Source organism: Pygocentrus nattereri, chromosome 16 (assembly GCF_015220715.1).
Source record: "Pygocentrus nattereri isolate fPygNat1 chromosome 16, fPygNat1.pri, whole genome shotgun sequence".
Lineage (NCBI taxonomy): Eukaryota > Metazoa > Chordata > Actinopteri > Characiformes > Serrasalmidae > Pygocentrus > Pygocentrus nattereri.
This window is the reverse complement of record NC_051226.1, coordinates 3490299-3511195: the sequence shown is the minus strand read 5'-3', so window position 1 is coordinate 3511195 and position 20897 is coordinate 3490299. Positions and strand designations below refer to the sequence as shown.

Below are 20897 nucleotides of genomic sequence, written 5' to 3'. Positions count from 1 at the left end.
CCATCTGTTTCTCTGATACTCTGTTACCCTGTTCTTCAGCGGTCAGGACCCCCATGGACCCTCACAGAGCAGGTGCTATTTGAGTGGTGGATCATTCTCAGCACTGCAGTAACACTGACGTGGTGGTGGTGTGTTAGTGTGTGTTGTGCTGGTCTGAGTGGATCAGACACAGCAGTGCTGCTGGAGTTTTTAAACACTGTGTCCACTCACTGTCCACTCTATTAGACACTCCTACCTTGTCGGTCCACCTTGTAGATGTAAAGTCATATATATATATATATATATATATATATATATATATATATATATATATATATTTATATACGGTTCAATTTCCTGTTGATCAGCTTATTTGTGATGCATAGCCTAATATTAAAGAGTGTTTTATGTGTGGTTAATATTTCAGATTAATTTAGTGAATAAATCTCCTTACTGCTGCTTCATTGCATATTAAATATCTACACAGATTAAAATCTTGCTTAGTGATCATTCTTGTTTAGGTGGTGGACGGTAGTAATTAGTAATTGGTTTAATTAGTTTGATTGTGTTGAACAATATTGCATAAAATATTAATTGCATTGTAACATGATTTCCACATCACACAAATACACTAATGTTAAACCATTCAAATTAAAGTTCTGTTTTCTTATTCTGGCTCTTCATGCAGTTTTTCAAAATTCGCAACTTCATCTAAAACAAAAATATACATTGAAAAATAATTATTGAAAAATTATTATTCTGAAATAATATTCAAAATTGATTCAATTGATAATTTTTTAATTGTTAAAACATTTTATACAATAAAAGTAGACCCACAAGTGAATGGTTATATACAGAGTTAAAACCAGATTTTACTTTATTATTTAATTGTCAGTTTTTGTCGTTCCCAGTCATTTGTTTTCTGTTGCAATAGTGAGAATTTATCTGGACATATTTAAAATGTGGAATATGTTCACAATAATTTCAGACGTTCTTTTTCATAGTCCAGAAAAAAAAAAATTCAAAAAGTTCTTCTCAAATGAACTTTAGTCAGAAATCTGACTGTACAAACTGTACATCAAGAACTGTGCAAAGAGAAATAAAAGCTTAGTGATTATATGGCAAAATGCTAAAAAAGTAAAATTTTCTAAAAAGTTGCTTTTTAGCACTTTTGGTGTAAAAGTTCTGGTGCAAAAAATGACAGCTGTGAAATTACTACTGTAAAATGATAAACAAAATAGCTAAAATATATCGTTCTACACTCATATATCACCAGCTGCTGACACAGAAAGAAACAGAGTTTCTAAAATTAGACTACATAAGAAAGTAATTCTTCTGAAACAGGAAGATTAGAACCTAATGCTAAAGAAAAGTCCGATGAGGTGGTGATGAAGTTTTCAGCAGATTACACTTCACTCTCTGACTGACCTTAAACAGTTTCCGCTTTACCTCAATAATACACATACAAAAATCAATGAAATGCCATTAAATCCAGTGACGGTCTGTTTTGAACCCATTCACTTTGCTGTAAAGGTTCTTCACGAACACTACAGGTCACCTGTTCAGCACAGCTGGTAGTTATTTAATTGCATTAGAGGCTGTTGCTCTTCTTCCTGAGATGTTGTTCGGTCAGATGGATCCTCGCAGGCTTTGAGTGAAACGTGTTGCATGGATGGAAGTTTCTGCTGGAGCTCCTGCTGAACGTTCTTATATTGCTGAAGATGAAAACACAGTAAAAGTTCAGTTTTGTTTTATATATATATATATATATATATATGTATATATATATATATATATATATATATATACTGCTAAACAAACAGTCACAGTACAGCACGGTTAGGATTGGACACTTGGGTTAGGGTCAAGTGCTTAAGCTAGAGTGTTTGAATAGAGGTTCAGTGAGTTAGGGTTGAAGGTTTGAGTTAGAGTTTAGTGTTTGAGTAGAGGTGCAATAAGTTAGGGTTGAGGGGTTGAGTATTCAGTGTTTGGGTAGATGTTCAATAAGTTAGGGTTGAGGGGTTGAGTATTCAGTGTTTGGGTAGATGTTCAATAAGTTAGGGTTGAGGGGTTGAGTTAGGATTCAGTGTTTTGGTAGATGTTCAATAAGTTAGGGTTCAGGGGTTGAGTTTGGGTTCAGTGTTTTGGGAGATGTTCAATAAGTTAATGTTGAGGGGTTGAGTTAGGATTCAGTGTTTGGGTAGATGTTCAATAAGTTAGGGTTGAGGGGTTGAGTTAGGATTCAGTGTTTTGGTAGATGTTCCAATAAGTTAGGGTTGAGGGGTTGAGTATTCAGTGTTTGGGTAGATGTTCAATAAGTTAGGGTTGAGGGGTTGAGTTAGGATTCACTGTTTTGGGAGATGTTCAATAAGTTAGGGTTGAGGGGTTGAGTTAGGATTCAGTGTTTTGGTAGATGTTCAATAAGTTAGGGTTCAGGGGTTGAGTTTGGATTCAGTGTTTTGGGAGATGTTCAATAAGTTAATGTTGAGGGGTTGAGTTAGGATTCAGTGTTTGGGTAGATGTTCAATAAGTTAGGGTTCAGGGGTTGAGTTTGGATTCAGTGTTTTGGGAGATGTTCAATAAGTTAGGGTTGAGGGGTTGAGTATTCAGTGTTTGGGTAGATGTTCAATAAGTTAGGGTTGAGGGGTTGAGTTAGGATTCAGTGTTTTGGTAGATGTTCAATAAGTTAGGGTTGAGGTGTTGAGTTAGGATTCAGTGTTTTGGTAGATGTTCCAATAAGTTAGGGTTCAGGGGTTGAGTTTGGATTCAGTGTTTTGGGAGATGTTCAATAAGTTAGGGTTGAGGGGTTGAGTTAGGATTCAGTGTTTTGGTAGATGTTCAATAAGTTAGGGTTGAGGGGTTGAGTTAGGATTCAGTGTTTTGGTAGCTGTTCACTAAGTTAGGGTTGAGGTGTTGAGTTAGGATTCAGTGTTTTGGTAGATGTTCAATAAGTTAGGGTTGAGGTGTTGAGTTAGGATTCAGTGTTTGGGTAGATGTTCAATAAGTTAGGGTTGAGGGGTTGAGTTAGGGTTCAGTGTTTTGGTAGATGTTCAATAAGTTAGGGTTGAGGGGTTGAGTTAGGATTCAGTGTTTTGGTAGATGTTCAATAAGTTAGGGTTGAGGTGTTGAGTTAGGATTCAGTGTTTGGGTAGATGTTCAATAAGTTAGGGTTTAGGGGTTGAGTTAGGGTTCAGTGTTTTGGTAGATGTTCAATAAGTTAGGGTTGAGGGGTTGAGTTAGGATTCAGTGTTTTGGTAGATGTTCAATAAGTTAGGGTTGAGGTGTTGAGTTAGGATTCAGTGTTTGGGTAGATGTTCAATAAGTTAGGGTTGAGGGGTTGAGTTAGGATTCAGTGTTTGGGTAGATGTTCAATAAGTTATGGTTGAGGTGTTGAGTTAGGATTCAGTGTTTGGGTAGATGTTCAATAAGTTAGGGTTGAGGGGTTGAGTTAGGGTTCAGTGTTTTGGTAGATGTTCAATAAGTTAGGGTTGAGGGGTTGAGTTAGGATTCAGTGTTTTGGTAGATGTTCAATAAGTTAGGGTTGAGGTGTTGAGTTAGGATTCAGTGTTTGGGTAGATGTTCAATAAGTTAGGGTTGAGGGGTTGAGTTAGGATTCAGTGTTTGGGTAGATGTTCAATAAGTTAGGGTTGAGGGGTTGAGTTAGGATTCAGTGTTTTGGTAGATGTTCAATAAGTTAGGGTTGAGGTGTTGAGTTAGGATTCAGTGTTTGGGTAGATGTTCAATAAGTTAGGGTTGAGGGGTTGAGTTAGGGTTCAGTGTTTGAGTAGCTGTTCAGTAAGTTAGGGTTGAGGGTTTGATGTAGGGTTGTGTGATTTAGGGTGGAATAAGTTATGATTGAGTATTTCACTTAGGGTTTGGTGAGCTAGAGTTAACTGCATCAGAATTGATTAAGCTGGGACTGAGCATTTGAATTAGATTTGAGTGCTTAAGTTTTGAGTGTTTGAGACAATGTTGAGTAAGTTGGAGTTGAGTGAGGTAGAGTTGGGTGAGTTTTGAGTGTTTGTGTTAGGTTTGGGTTTCTGAGTTACGACTGAGTGTTTGAGTTAGAGTTCAGTGATTAAGGGAAGGATTCAGTATTATTGTAGGATATTGTAGAATTATAGGATTGCATTTACATTTGAATTCTGGATCCTATTCTCAATTTATATAAACGTATATGATTATGTAAAGTGGAGATGAGTGAAAATACTATGCAACTGATGTTTCTTAATGTTTCTTACTTGGTCAGAGGATTCAGGCAGTAGCTTTGCAATAAGCTGTACGATTTTTCCAAACGTTGGACGCAAGGTTGGTTCCAGACTCCAGCACTTCTTCATAATTGTGTACCTGTGAAAAATGTTTTATTTTGTTTGTTTGTTTTTTATTTTTAGTTTTTATGTACAATATTGTCACTGTCAAAGGAAAACTCCATAACTCATCAGTTAAAAAATGTGGTTTGCTTAGCAAAATGTCTTTTGGTTTATTCATCAGAAGCAAGTGATTTCAAATTGCGTAAAAAAAAAAAAAAAGATTTTTCAACTCACATCTCTGGCGGGGCAAAATCTGGTTGTGCCATGTGATATCCAGCTTTGATCATCTTATAAAACCGAGCATCAACTGCAACATCTGGATAAGGACTTCTACCTTTAAACCCAAAAGACAGCAGAGAAATCTTAGTGGTCACAGAAATGTAGAACATTGTGATGTTCATGATGAAGTTAGGAAGCAGGAGAGGCTCACCCAGAGAAAATATCTCCCACAGGAGGATTCCATAAGACCACACATCACTCTGCACAGTGTAGATGCATTCAAAGATGCTCTCAGGAGACATCCACTTAACGGGCAGTCGAGCCTGAACCGTTAATATCACATATTAGATGGATTAGAATGGAAAAATCTCATTTTTATTCATTTCATTTCTCACTTTAGGCCTTATTTCAATTACAACAATGGTATAAATTTTATATACCATCCTATAATCATATCCCAGTCTTATTTTTTTATTTTATTTTAATGTTTTAACTCTGTTGCATCAGTTGAATGACTGACTGATCACAAGAGTTTTAGCTTTCATGTGCATCTCTGAACGGAAGGAAACCTACACCAGCAGGAGCTCACAAACCGCCCATAAACAGCCCAAAGCTATGCTAATCACACTCTACATAAGAACAAAGTCGTGTTTAACAACCAGCTCAGAAGATAGCGAACACGCTAATCCGCTCATATTAAGAGTTAGTCTTTAAGATGGAATATTTCCTGAAGGATTCACTGCAAAACTGCAAACTAAAGAATGACACTTGAATGTCGTTCAAGCTCCAAAAGTCGGTGCTTAAGCGGATCTGATAAAATAGCAATAGAAACCCAGTGATAACAAAACATCCCACAGAGGCAGATCTTTTAGAGGTATAGATTGGCAGTAGCAGTGGTAGCCTTAAAGCAAATGTGACTAATTAAACACTGCTGCGATGTTATATTTTGTCTTGGAGTCGATTTTATCACTAGTTATTTGCCAATTTCTATGTTGCGGTTATGAATGATGTCAAACTGAGTTATCAGGCACACTCCCAGCATAGACAAGGGGTGAGCAGTTGGTCACAGTGCCCCACCTCGTGTCTTTACTGACCATTTTTCTTTGTGTAGTCTCCAGTCTATTCTGTGAGTGTCAATAAGCTGTTTTTTTTGGGGGGGGGTATTTATATTGTTGTAATTTGATAATAGTGAACACACTCTGGTCATATCTGCAGTAACCAGCTGCACTATTCAAACCGAACTTACATTTCCTCTCACCACGTAGTTCAAGTCATTCATGATGTCCCGTGCGAGGCCGAAGTCACAGATCTTGGCAACAAAGCAGTCGGTCACGAGAACATTCCGAGCAGCGACATCTCTGTGAATACACTAAACACACAAAAACAGAGCAAACCAGGATCACGCTGTAGAACTTTAGAACAGAGTTATTATACGCTCCTACACTACAGATAGACACGGAAACACTCCCGTTAAGGAGATTGCATTCAGTAATGTATAAATACAAAAATAAACATTTTATTTGATTTTCAATTTTGAAATGCAGGATGAATCAGTGCCAAAACTCAGATTTTACTTCACTTAACATGCTTTTATGCCTTTTATGCATATTTATGCATTTTAAAAAGAAAAACATCAGCATTACCCTACACACAAGATGATCCTTCAAGGGTTCTTCATTAAAGAAAATGGTTCTTTATTTAAGCAATAGAACACTTGCGGTTGTGTGTTGGCGCAAAATAACATCACGGCTGTCGTAGATCATCACAGCTGTGCTGTTATTGGTGATAACTCACTCCTCGAGTGTTCTACTGCTTTAATACAGCAGTTAAATAAATACAGTAATAATTTAATAAACTGGGCCGTGAACGCGGCGTGCTCAGTCTGCTGTAAGCCCCGCCTTTTGAAGTTCAGATTGAGCTATAAAACTGACCCAATATCAGGTTCAAGTTTACAAGACAGCAGTGCTCCTGCTATGATGTCTGGTTTGGAGACTGTGGCTCTGTCTAAAAGACAGGAGGCTGAGCTGGAGGTGGCGGAGATGAAGATGCTGAGATTTTCGTTGGGAGTGACAAGGATGGACAAGATTAGAAATGAGCAGATCAGAGGGACAGTGAAGGTGGAGCAGTTTGGAGATGAAGCCAGAGAGGCCAGGTTGAGATGGTTTGGACATGTGTTGAGGAGGAATAGTGGATATATTGGGCAAAGAATGTTGGAGATGGAGCTGCCGGGCAGAAGGAGAAGAGGTAGACCTCAGAGAAGGTTTATGGATGTAGTGAAGGTGGACATGGAGATGGTTGGTGTAAAAGTAGAGGAGGCAGTGGTTATGGCAAGATGGAGGCAGATGATCCGCTGTGGCCACCTCTAAAGGGAGCAGCCGAACGAAAAAGAAGAAGATCAGGTTCAGCTCAGTGTGGTCAGTTTTTCCAGATCAGTATTAATGTTGTTTTGTTCCAGCCGGTCTGTAAAGCTTCTTACAGCCCGTTTAGTTTGGCGAATGGTGTTGGGTTCATTTCTGGCTGATTCCAGGTTGTTCAGCTGTTCTTCTGTCACAGCTGCTGACTGAAAAGCTCCTCAGTGGTGACGACAGTTTGGGAATTTAGTTTCGTCTCGTCTTCAGAGTCGGACCAAATCGGCTGTCGGTCAGATGTGATCTTAACAGTGTCCGTTTTCTTTTTGAGGCAAAGTAAGAAGTAAAAACGTTCAAATGGCTCGAGCGTCTCCTACAGCTGTCAGAGTCGTTGCTAAGCATGATGCAAAGAACCCTTTAATCATACAAAAGTGTTCATGGATCTACATAGAACCATTTTCTTTACTGAAGAACCATTGAAGAACCATCGCTTTTAAGAGTGTATTCTGCAGTAATATTTGGAGCAAAGTGTGTATTTCTACTGTTTAACATACTTTCATCCTTAATATTAAAGTCCTACGCCAATTTAAAGGTTCTTCGTAGATTCTTTACATTATATCGTTCTTTAAACATTCACACATCTCATTCACCAAAAAGTGATTCTTTAGGAAACCAAATGTGGCATAATGCAAAGAACGCTTTTATGGACTTTTATTTTGGAAGTGAATATCCTAAAATAACATGAGTTTTATAAATAAGAGTAAGTGACCCTAATTAGTCCCACAACAGGGAAATTTCACCTCCACATTTAACCCATCCGTGCAGTGAAACACCACATACACACACTAGGGGGCAGTGAGCACACTTGCCCAGAGCGGTGGGCAGCCCTATCCACAGCACCTGGGTAGCAGTTCGGGATTAGGTGACTTCAGTCACGAACTGCTCAGTGACTTTCTGGTCACAAGGGTGGTGCCGTAACCTCCAGCCCGTGACTGCCCTAATGGACAATTTAATACTCCCAAAATCTGTTTGCATAAAACTTTTAAAAATGCATAAAATAAAAATTGCATATACATTTGTAAAATGTAGTTTCAGACAGCATGAACATGTTGAACTCTGGTTGATCTGGTCTATAGTGATATTACGTTTTTTGAGGCGAGGAATTCCAGTCCCTGAGCCACCTGAGTGGAAAATCGGACTAAATCATCCAGATCCAGCATCTGCGCGTCCACCTCTTCTCCGCCACAGGACTCTACAACGAAGAGTTAAAGAGATGAAACAAGAGATCATCAGAATGCTAAATTACTGTGTCTGTAAGCTGAAGATCATTTTAAAGAATGAAGAGTTTATGTCTCACTCTGTAAACCGTCTTTAACACCGGACATGTCCTGATAGCTGAGAGAGAAAAAGAAACGAGTCATAAGGAATAATAAAACGTTGACATTCAGACACAGATACTGAAACCCCTGAGAGGAGAACCTGTGTAAAAGACTAGCTTGTAAACTTTGTCCGTTTACGTTAAAACAACCTTTATAGTTTTGCTGTTTTTGTAATGTAATTAACAGAAAAGTGCGACTTGATCCTTCAAACAGAACGCAAACCAAATCAATGAACTGTAATTAAATAAAATGATGTAATCATATTCAAGCATTGCAGCACAACAACAGTAATTACTCTGTGCTTTAATGGTTAAACTGTCATTATTAGATTTCCACCCTTAAACGAAACCTGTAATTGGGTTTGTGGCGACGTGCCTGTTGACGCTGTGCCGTCCGATCTGGCTCCGATGGTCAGAGAGGTTCTTGTAGATGTTGGGAGATCCTGGTTCCTGCAGCACTGAGCTGAAGAACAGCTCTGCTCTTCTGCGCAAGAAGTTCAGCAGATCTCCATGGCAGCAGTACTCAGTGATCAGCAGAACAGGACCTGCAAACACAGTTCAGATATGAACACTGTGATCTTGGTAAGTAAGACACTCAGTAATAGAAACGGGAAACAGTTTAAACATTATAAACATTATAAATAATAAAAATTAAAGTTAAATCTCGACTATTTACAACAAAATAAGAATAAACAAAGAGTTGCATAAGATCTGTATCGCATTTATGAACATATTGCACAAGGAAAAATATTTACATTCTGAATATAAGTGTATATTGTTTGAGTGTATGGTCTACTGGGAGCTGTGCTGGTTGAACACTGTACAGTGTAAAATGGTCAAAGTTGTGAGGCAGTTGTACTTAATAAACTGACCGCTCACTCAGCGTAGTGTCTTGTACTTGTATACTGTTTTAATTGGCCGATGTTACTATGAAATTCTAGTATCTTAAAATGTGCTACAGACATAATTCAGAAGTCTGAAGTGCCGCTAGGCTAATCATGCTAGCTGAAGCTCTTTTTTCACAGTGTCGCCTCGACAGGCCAGCAAGTTTCTTTACCTCGCGTAAAAGACTGACCCTCATCTAATTTTAGCTTTAGCATTAGCTCATGTACTGATTTAACCCACAATGTCTAAAAAGATTTCCCTTTGCATTTGAAGACCAAGGCAGGTTCATACGTGGTTGTGTGGAGTCTGCTTCCTTAGAGCTGCTGACTTTGTTGTACAGCTCTGTTGGACAGATGACTGACAAAGTAACATTAAAGCAATTTTCAGACTAAAAATCCTTCTCCGTTCAGAGTGTAAACACCTAAAGAAGTCAGCCAGCATTCCTCCTCAGCCTAAAAACAGCAGGCCAAATTCCTAAAACCGGGTGGTAACAGCGCTGTGCCACACAAAATATGAAGCATGGTAAATGAGACGTATGTATAGAGCCATCAAGGTGGTGATTAGTGCACTGGTGCAATGCTGCACTATTTTCACTGGTGTCCTAGCCAATCAAAATTCAAATGAGGTCATACCAAAATTTTCAGAAAGTTTAAGGGGAAGAAGTTCTTTTTTGTTTTGAACATTCTGTTGTTTTTATTTTTGTAATGTTCAACAATGACGACACAATATAAACTAATAAAACTCAGCTCCTTATTTTGGTTTCCTACACCCTTTACCCTAAAGACCCATCCCTGTCTCTCTACTCCACTCAAAGCAATGTAGTAAAGCAGTCATAATAGACATAAGTACAAAGACAAACAGGAGGTAAAATACCTAAATTGATAGAAAATAAAATTGGCAGAAGATGCACACTAACTCGAGCAAAAAACTTAATAAAATAAATAAATAAGCTAAGGGAAGAAATTCTGACAAATAGTAGGAACCTGAAGATGCTTTTAACTTTCAAGGATGAAACAAAGGTTTTGTATCAGAAAATGTTGATACTAGATAAAAAATGCATTAATCAAAAAAAATCTAATTTTAAAATTCAACTTTTAATTGTAGGAATTATATTTTAGCAGGTAAAATTTTATTTCTCAATGGTAAGAATTTAAGCCTTTTCCTGAATCATTCAGTAATAGTTTGTACTAATGTGTGTAACGGGGAGCGATGAGGCGGACGCATGTGCAGAGGTAAGCGACTTTTATTAAGGGCAAATCCAGGGTCATAGTCGAGACACGTCAACACGTAGAGACTGGGGGACAGACATGACAAAAGGAACAGTGCCTCATACAAGAGTCAAACAACAAACAGACCGATACAACCAACAAAGACCAACACAAAGGCCGACAAACACAAGGGGCCAACACAGGGCTTAAATACACGGGACAATGAGGGTCAGGTGAACACAATCAAGGGAGTTACAAAACGAAGACAAACGCACATGGAGTGGGAGGAGCCAATCGTGACAATGTGAATTAAAACTTAACATGTGGTACTTTTTTCATACAAAATTAAAAATTCAATTGACTTCTGAAATTCTCATTATTATGGCAAGCCGTTTTAGCTTTAATTTCCTATTTTTCTTAAACTCAATCAAATTTTAGTTTTTTGGGTTTTGAGCAGTAAGGAATGAATTTTTGCTTGTAAAAATATCGTTTTTACATGTATAAGTTGAATTCCTTTCTAAAATCCATTGTAACCCCAGGGTACCTGAATTTTCACATTCAGTTGTATGTGCAAAAAATAATTATATGTATAGTTATAACGTATAAAATATTATATGTATGAAATAATTCTGCTATACGTTTTTAATGGTTTGACAGGTATTTAAACTGGACAGAAGCTAAAGCTAATGTTGAGTGACTCACCTCCCTGAGTACACGCCCCCAGCAGGTTCACTATGTTAGCATGCTGTCCGAGATGACTCAGGATCTTCAGCTCGGACATGAGGGCTTCTTTTTCCTCTGAGAGGGCGCTGGCTATTGGGTTAAAGTTCAGAGGTCAAAGGTCACCAGGTGTGTAGATTATCTTAAACCCATATTATTATTAATGCAATAAAGACTGCAGAAGAAGTAAAAGTATCTCTAGATAAAGAAACAGCCCATACAGAAGAGCAAAAACAACTACAACCCCATTTCCAAAAAAGTTGGGACGGGGGTCTGTTCACCGCTGTGTTTCATCACCTCCTCTTTTAACAGCTCTCTGTAAGTGTTTGGCAACTGAGGCGACACTGCTGTGGTTTTGAAAGTCAAATGTTTTCTATTCTTGTTTGATACAGGATTTCAGCTGCTCATCAGTTCAGGGTGTCCTTTGCCATATTTTCCATTTCCTAATGTGCCAAATATTATAAGTGGTAACAAGTCTGGACAGCAGGTAGGCCGATATAGCACCCAGACTCTTTTAATATGGAGCTATGCTGTGGTAATACATGCAGGCCTTCCCTGAAAAAGACGTCGTCTGGATGATAGCACAGATTGCCAAAAAACCTGTATCTATCGTTTACAGATGTGCACGTCACCCATGCCAATGGCACTAAAGCCCGCATACCATACTTAATACTGGCTTTTGAACTGATTTGCGCTGATAACAAGCTGAGCAGTCTTTAGCCCAGAGGACACAGTGTCCATGATTTCCAAAAACAATTTCAAATGTTCATTTGCTGGACCACAGGACACTTTTCCACTTCCCCTCAGTCCATTTGAAATGTGAAAAGTGCGAAAGCACTGTAATTTGTGAGCAGTAGTCAGCTCACATTTAAGCATCTTCACGGCCACCCTAGTGACATGTTCATCCTTATCCAGACCGTATGCAGCTGCCTCCACCACTTTACCAAAAGCACCTGCACCCAGAACTTGCCCTGCAATCAAATAAACATAGCAAAACTTTAAAATTTCAACTGGAATATGTACAAGATGAATAAACCCAGCAAGAACCCAAAGTAGCCCAGAAGCATTCACCTCCATTTCATTACACACTTGTGGTATTTAAACTATGTAAGTATTGTAGTAATATTCTCATTTCTATTGTTAAGTTTTGGACAAAAATGGTTAAAAGTTGAAATGCCCAATAAAACTGTCTGGTCAAGCCTGTTTACTCTGTGGTATGAGGTAGTTACAGTCATGCTTTAGGTAGATACAGTCAGGCTCTACCATTGGTTAGGACATCAGGAGCAGGACTGAAGGCCTTACACATTATATTAACTACCAACATAATTGGGAAGTGAAAGAGGAATCAACCAGTCATGCTTTGATTTGCAGTGGGAGTGATTTCTTTAGTGAAAGTTCTAGATATATCACTTTTGATTTTCATATGTCATTTTTTGTTTCATAATGTGCCAAATATTTCAATATGTGACAGATTGGGACTGCAGGCAGGCCAAGTTAGCACCCATACTCTTTTACTGTGGGGCCATGCTGATGCAGTGTGTTCAGAATGTGGTCTGCCTGAAAAAGACGTCATCTGGATGGCAGAATATGTTCCAAAACATTCATCATTAATGGTGCCTGCTTCTGTCATAGTTTGAGAAATGAGTAACAATTCACTCTTTCCACCAAACTCTTGGGAAAATCTTTTCAGATTTCCAAGTATTCTACAGCATAATCTGAGGTTTTTAGAAGTGTTCTGGTCACAGTTACAGTTGCTAGGTTATGAAGGACCAACTGGGTGAACCAGTCTGCTACAGCACCCCTCTGAGGCAGACCAGTGCTGCTGGGTGAAGCAGGCCAATGAGCTTTCTCTGAATTTGGATTTGAGCATCTGTTTCTCCCTAACAGACAGCATAAGGTTATAATAACTTTATTTTCAAGGATCCAAGGGGTCCAAGAGTTTAATTAAGGTCCTGGACCCCTCAGGACCTCCTGTATTTTGTACCTTGATTGTGCATTATCATTAATTATTACTACGATTACTGTTCTTACTATTATTTTGTTATTACAAATTATACTGTGATTGATTTTCACGTAACATCTGCTATTATGTACGATTACAGGTCAAAATCAATAAAATGTAATACACAATAAATAACTACTTAAGATTGTTTAATTTGGGGTTTATTAAACTAATAATATGACTGTAATAAACCCTCAAAGTGTGTAGCGTAAAATAAAGTTATGTTGAACAGTATATTACAGTTATGTGGAACAAACAGTGATCATTCATGTTGTTAAAATCCACTGTACCGAATGTGAGTCTGTCACGAGGAAACTCCCATCGCGTGTTGTTGTACGGCAGCTGGGTTGGGTCAATGTATGTGTAATTGTTTCCATCATTAGCCTCAATTATCTTCCACCTGATTTCATATCTGGGTTTCTTTAAAAAACACAAACACAGCTTTAACTTACTGAATAAATGTGTTGAAGTTCTTTACAGAATAAGGAGAGATACCTGTTTGCACTTGTAGACACAAATTCCCAACAAAACCAGAAGCAGAGCGGTTATAACTGACCCTCCACTGAGGAGAGTGGTGAACATCTTTGAGCCCCATTCTTCCAAAGTCTTGTTAGGATCTGAACACAGACAGAAATGTGTTTATGAATTTATACACTGCAAATAATTTCCTTTTTTCTGAATGTTTTGTCTTATCTAGTTTCAAACTGCAACTACTATTGGATTAAAGTACAGCTGAGTTTCTTACAAGGTTTTGGAATAAAGTAGTTAATGTAGGTTTCACAGCTTTCTCCAACGCTGTTAACAGCCACACACTCCACAATATTTCCTGTTACGTTACTCTTTGACAGCACACTCTCCACCATAGGCCTGAATTCATCCATCGGCTCCAACGTCAGCTGTTTAGCCAGCAAATCCACCGAGTGACTACTGTTACACTGGCCACACCTAAAATCACAGAATTTATTAGACACAACCACCATATATTTCTGTTCACTGGCCACTTTGTTAGAAACACCTACTTTGTGCTTCTACTCAATGGCCATTTTATCAGAAACACCTGTCTTGTGCTTCTGGCCACTTTGCTAGAAACATCTCCTGTTCATCTGTTGCTTCACAGCTCATTACCCCATTCTACTCCATTCATCATTGGTCAGTTTCTGACCACAGGACCGCTGATACCCAGATATTATTGGGTGGCCGTCCATTCGCTGTGATGCTGAAATGGTTGTATGTGTGGTTTCTAAGTGTACTGATCATATAGGTGCAGTTCTACAGTTACAGACTGTAGTCCATCTGTTTCTCTGATACTCTGTTACCCTGTTCTTCAGTGGTCAGGACCCCCATGGACCCTCACAGAGCAGGTACTATTTGGGTGGTGGATCATTCTCAGCCCTGCAGTAACACTGACGCGGTGGTGGTGTGTTAGTGTGTGTTGCGCTGGTCTGAGTGGATCAGACACAGCAGTGCTGCTGGAGTATTTAAACCTCTCAGTGTCGCTGCTGGACTGAGAACAGTCCAGCAACCAAAAATATCCAGCCAGCAGCGTCCTGTGGGCAGCGTCCTGTGACCACTGATGAAGGACTAGAGGATGACCAACACAAACTGTGCAGCAGCAGATGAGCTGTCGTCTCTGACTTTACATCTAAACATGTTTAAAAACTTTACATGTTTAAAAATAAATGGACTACAGTCTGTAATTATAGAACTACAAAGTACTTGGAGTTGATAAAATGGACAAAGAGAAATAACAGTTAAAAGCTTGCTATTATTATTAATATTAAAATCATGTATAAGATCAAATTGGTGTGTATATTGCCTGTGACTAAAACGCAATGAGAAATGCTCTTGAGAAACTTTGTTGTGAAAATACTTATTGCGGTATCTTGATGATATCAGTATAATTTTCACTGATTGGAACGTTAATGTCTGTTATTCCTAACAACTAAATATATAAATAGTACATACGTGCTTTGGAATTCCTCACACTGCTGCCAGCGGATGGTTGGTTTTGGAAACCCAGTGGAGATACAGGTTAGAGTACCATTCTTCATTTTCACCACAACACTGGGCTTTTCTGGAGGGGGAGGTGGGGCATTACAGAGACCCGATCACTTGAACAGATTTCTAGAATTTCTAGCATCTCATTTTTATATGTACGAAATGTTGATCGGACAAAATTGAAATGACAATGGTGACCCTTCATCACTGTAACTCACTCTGGATCAGAGCATCCGCTAAAAAAGTACATACAGTATAAGGAGGAAGTTTTCCGAATATTGATTTGTCTCCACATTTGAGCAAACCTATTAATACCCTTCATTTCAGAAGAAACACTGACTTCTGAAGAAATGCTGAGTCTACAGTGATTCTAGGTTCGAAGATCGATGCAGTAAAGTGATGTTTGTACTTACGGTACACGTGGATCTTAAAGCGTGTAGAAACATTAACACTGGAGCTCCTGGCACTGAAGATGTATTGACCACTTTCATCTGCTCTGATTCCTCTGAGCAAGAGGCTGGTAACGTTTCTGTAACTGTTAAACAAGAATGTTAGTGGGAAATCTACGTTTCCCTTAATTCCAATTCAGTCATTAATAAGTTAAGTGATACTTCTTTAATCCCACAAATGGGGAAATTCCACCTCTGCGTTTAACCCATCCATGAAGTGAAACACCACATACACACTAGTGAGCACACACACTAGGGTGCAGTGAGCACACTTGCCTGGAGCAGTGGACAGCCCTATCCATGGTGCCCAGGGAACAATTGGGGGTTAAGTGTCTTGCTCAAGGACACCTCAGTCACTGGGGATTGAACCGGCAACCTTCTGGTAACAGGGCCAGTTCCCTAACCTCCAGCCCACGACTGCCCCCAAATGGGGGGGTTAAATGGGTTAAACTGGGATTTCAGAGGTGGAGCATTCATAAAAAAGATGATTCCTTACAACATATGTGACTATGTTCAATCATTAATTATTAGTCCCACAACAGGTAAATTCAACTCCACGTTGAACCACCCACATACACACTAGTGAATGCACACACACTAGGGGCACTGAGCACACTTGCCCAGAGCAGTGGGCAGCCCTATCCACAGCCCCCAGGGAGTTGAGGGTTAGGTGTTAGGGTATTGCAGTCATATCCTATCAGCTCAGGGCATCAAGCCGGCAACCTTCTGGTCACAAGGCTGGTTCCCTAACCTCCAGCCCAGGACTGCCCCGAAATTGGAGGGGAAGAACTCCAAGCTCAATAAATAATTTGTTATTTAAAAAATGATTGTTATTATTTGCTAATTATCAGTTATTACTGAAACTCGAAATACAAAAGGGTAATAAAACCACATCACTGATATGCAATTATTGCTGTAGCAAGTAGCCTATTAGCAGTGTAGTCTAACCATTTTGTGTTATGAGTAGAATCAGAACCCAAATTCTGACAAACAGAAGATCATAATGTCTGTAGCAAGGGAAGATGAATCCTCATCAGCAAAGAAGCAAAAACATGAAGAAGCAAAACAAAATTGGGGCAGAAAGTGGCAGAAAACAAGGATAAACACTGGTGTGGAAGTCAAGGACGAGGGACAAATGTTTTTAGAGCGACGCCTAAGTTGCCTGTTTTCTGCTGGATGTGTAATTTAGCATACCAGTCTACCTGATGGCCACCATAGGTTCTACTACACGCTTGGAAAGGGAGGGGTGAGTGACGGGTATTCAGTTGGTGGAGAACTGCAACATCATCTAAATAGAAGGTGGAGCAGTTTGGAGATAAAGCCAGAGAGGCCAGGTTGAGATGGTTTGGACATGTGTTGAGGAGGAATAGTGGCTATATTGGTCAAAGAATGTTGGAGATGGAGCTGCCGGGTAGAAGGAGAAGAGGTAGACCTCAGAGAAGGTTTAAGGATGTAGTGAAGGTGGACATGGAGATGGATGGTGTGAAAGTAGAGGAGGCAATGGATAGGGCAAGATGGAGGCAGATGATCCGCTGTGGCGACCCCTAAAGGGAGCAGCCGTAAGAAGCCTTTACTAAAGAACCCTTGAAGAACCATCTTTTTTAAGAGTGCTTCACTTTTGAAATCCCAGTTTAACCCATATTAAGGACTGAACTCACTAACCTAGATTCCACTAAATCTTACACACTTCACTTTTACATACTCAGTCAGCAAGAAGTGACCATGTTTTAGACTCTATATGAGTTTTATAAACCACTGAAAAACCTCCACAAATCCAAGTACATGCTAACTAAGCTGTGTTAGTTTTATCAGGGCAGCTTAATATGTTTCCTTCTGCTCCAGATGGACAGCTCACTGACCAGCGTGCCGTCTTTTATTCTCAGTAACAAATGCAGAGGAGAGCAGTTAGCTCACAATCCTAAACAGCAGGATAATCACTTGGACTGACCCGGGAGATCAAATAAGACACCGTCTCCAATTAGAGCTCTAATACAGGCAGTTATGAACATAATCTCGACAGTGTGAACTGACTAATGCTGAAATATTACCACTGCACTAGTCCAGGACTTTTGGAGTCTAACAAGCTTCAGAAGACATGGTAGACATCTGAGAGCAGATCTCATCTAACCTCCTGTGAATCCTGTAAAAGTTCTCCTCATAGATGGATGTGTTCTGGGTTCTGGGGGTGCTCCACCACTTCTCCTGGATGGGAGGATGAGCATCAATCTCCACGCTGAGCTCCAACAGCTCTCCCTCCATCACATCAACATCAGCACCAAACTGCCGACCTCTCAGCTTCAGGACCGGAGTTAAATGAATGTATGGCTTATCTGTAAAATAAAATAAAAGAAACTTGAGCACAGTTCAAATGAGATAATAATAATAATAATAATAATAACAATAATAATAGATTTCAAAATGGTTATTTTATAAAATAAAAAGTAAAACTGTATAGAAAAGAATGTCATATGCATTTTGTATGTACAAGAATCACATCTTGGATTTAATCATTGATTTTTGTTTCATAGCTTTTAAAACTGTAAAATTCATTTTTAGACAAGATCATCAATGTTATAAATATGAATGTTGATTGATATACATACCCAAATGCAAACAAAAACTAAAGCAGTGATTTATAAATTAGCTTTGATCTGTATTCGTACAAAAACAGCAAAAGATATTCGACGACAAGATATCTAATATTTTATTTACTACTTTTCCGTCTAAACATGACATTACAGTAAATATTAGCCTGAGTTTGTTCGAGTGTTCACCTTTTCATTTCAAACAATTGAGATATTTTACTTTGTCCTTTACCAGCTTTATATCTAGAACCGGTTTGGCGTTCCGGTGTAATTTAATTAGACTGCCTGCATGCTTACCATCATTTTACCCAAAATAACAACCAAATACTTTGGAGACTGTTGCACCTGATTAACACCGAGAACTGGAGGAACTGTATCAGAAAGCATTACTAGACAGACTTCTTCTCCATCTTCCCAGTGAAACTCACCTACAACTGTGAGTGAGATGGTGGAGCTGTTCTCTTCGTATCTGTTCCGGCCTGTACAGGTCAGATTTCCAGTGTCTGACACACTGACCTCAGGAATGGTCAGAACGCTCTTGATATGAACCAGATCTTGGCTTCTACTCACTGTCTCCGTCCCATTCAGCATCTATCAGACACAATTTTGATAAATAATATGAAAACAAACAGGATAAATCTACAAACTGAATCTTCCTGACATTCTGCCACAGTTCTGGAGTAGAACATAATCTCTCTTAGACGACTTCATCACCAACAGCTCCATACCACAGGTCACCATTACACTACTGAACAGTGTTCAATCACATAAAACCTATTCTGTTTCAGATAGATGCATGAATGATTGCAATCTGCTAATCCATAACAACTGCACAGGTTTCAGATAATCGGTAAGACACTCTGGAGCTGTACATAAAAATGAAGAACTTTTAAATGTATTCAGAATGATGAACAGTTCTGTAGAAGAATCTAAAATGACTGGGAAAGATCATCCGTGTAACATCAAGAATATGTATTAGCTAAAAAAGAAAGATCCAGCATGAAGTTCCAATAAAATGAATATCCTGAAAAAAGTTGTAATAAATTTACTATTCAGAATAAAGTTCTAACAAAATTAATTTAGCAGTTTAGTTTCCATGTATGGATTATATGTGCTGGGAAATGAAAAATGTGTTTTGAAACCTTTTGAAACTTCAGTGTTTGAATACTGCATCACATTCTTCTAGTTTTCTGTGATATGGCCCCTATAAGAATGAAATTATTTTACCTTATTAGAGGAATCGTGCCAGGTGACAACATAGGTATGATCTTGGTTCATGGTGTAGCAGGTGATCTGCAGCGTTTCTCCAGCAATCCGCACATATTCATCCATCTCAATAAACACAGAGGGAGGCCTTACTCCTGAAATCAACATTCACCAATCAGCATTCATTAAACATTTAACATTCATCATCTTACATCACCATCAGTTAACATTCACCAATCAGCATTCATTAAACATTTAACATTCATCATCTTACATCACCATCAGTCAACATTCACCAATCAACATTCATTAAACATTTAACATTCATTATCTTACATCACCATCAGTCAACATTCACCAGTGAACATTCATTAAACATTTAACATTCTTCATCTTACATCACCATCAGTCAACATTCACCAGTGAACATTCATTAAACATTTAACATTCATCATCTTACATCACCATCAGTCAACATTCACCAATCAACATTCATTAAACATTTAACATTCATCATCTTACATCCCCATCAGTCAACATTCACCAATCAACATTCATTAAACAGGCAACATTCATTATCTTACATCACCATCAGTCAACATTCACCAGTGAACATTCATTAAACATTTAACATTCTTCATCTTACATCACCATCAGTCAACATTCACCAATCAACATTCATTAAACATTTAACATTCATCATCTTACATCCCCATCAGTCAACATTCACCAATCAACATTCATTAAACAGGCAACATTCATCATCTTACATCACCATCAGTCAACATTCACCAATCAACATTCATTAAACAGGCAACATTCATCATCTTACATCACCATCAGTCAACATTCACCAATCAACATTCATTAAACAGGCAACATTCATCATCTTACATCACCATCAGTCAACATTCACCAATCAACATTCATTAAACAGGCAACATTCATCATCTTACATCACCATCAGTCAACATTCACCAATCAACATTCATTAAACAGGCAACATTCATCATCTTACATCACCATCAGTCAACATTCACCAATCAGCATTCATTAAACAGGCAACATTCATCATCTTACATCACCATCAGTCAATATTCACCAATCAACATTCATTAAACATTTAACATTCATCATCTTACATCACCATCAGTCAACATTCACCAGTGAACATTCATTAAACAGGCAACATTCATCATCTTACATCACCATCAGTCAACATTCACCAATCAGCATTCATTAAACATTTAACATTCATCATCTTACATCACCATCAGTCAACATTCACCAATCAACATTCATTAAACATTTAACATTCATTATCTTACATCACCATCAGTCAACATTCACCAGTGAACATTCATTAAACATTTAACATTCTTCATCTTACATCACCATCAGTCAACATTCACCAGTGAACATTCATTAAACATTTAACATTCATCATCTTACATCACCATCAGTCAACATTCACCAATCAACATTCATTAAACATTTAACATTCATCATCTTACATCCCCATCAGTCAACATTCACCAATCAACATTCATTAAACATTTAACATTCATCATCTTACATCACCATCAGTCAACATTCACCAGTGAACATTC

General features: G+C 38.5%; 1 protein-coding gene across 1 annotated transcript in view; it reads right to left on the bottom strand.

The window, feature by feature from the left end:
- Positions 1–760: 760 nt before the first annotated feature.
- csf1rb (colony stimulating factor 1 receptor, b) overlaps positions 761–20897 on the bottom strand; it is a 29260-nt gene continuing 9123 nt past the window's right edge. Inside the window, exons 4-21 of the mRNA XM_037546206.1 lie at positions 19309–19442; positions 18510–18672; positions 17625–17826; positions 15461–15582; positions 15015–15123; positions 13795–13994; positions 13545–13666; positions 13340–13469; positions 11914–12018; positions 11030–11140; positions 8611–8779; positions 8214–8251; positions 8002–8108; positions 5755–5877; positions 4720–4831; positions 4524–4623; positions 4221–4326; positions 761–1694 (exon numbers count right to left, since the gene is read on the bottom strand). Of these exons, the coding sequence (XP_037402103.1) occupies positions 1542–1694; positions 4221–4326; positions 4524–4623; positions 4720–4831; positions 5755–5877; positions 8002–8108; positions 8214–8251; positions 8611–8779; positions 11030–11140; positions 11914–12018; positions 13340–13469; positions 13545–13666; positions 13795–13994; positions 15015–15123; positions 15461–15582; positions 17625–17826; positions 18510–18672; positions 19309–19442 (2306 nt within the window). The 3' untranslated portion in view covers positions 761–1541. The remainder of the gene's footprint in view (positions 1695–4220; positions 4327–4523; positions 4624–4719; positions 4832–5754; positions 5878–8001; positions 8109–8213; positions 8252–8610; positions 8780–11029; positions 11141–11913; positions 12019–13339; positions 13470–13544; positions 13667–13794; positions 13995–15014; positions 15124–15460; positions 15583–17624; positions 17827–18509; positions 18673–19308; positions 19443–20897) is intronic.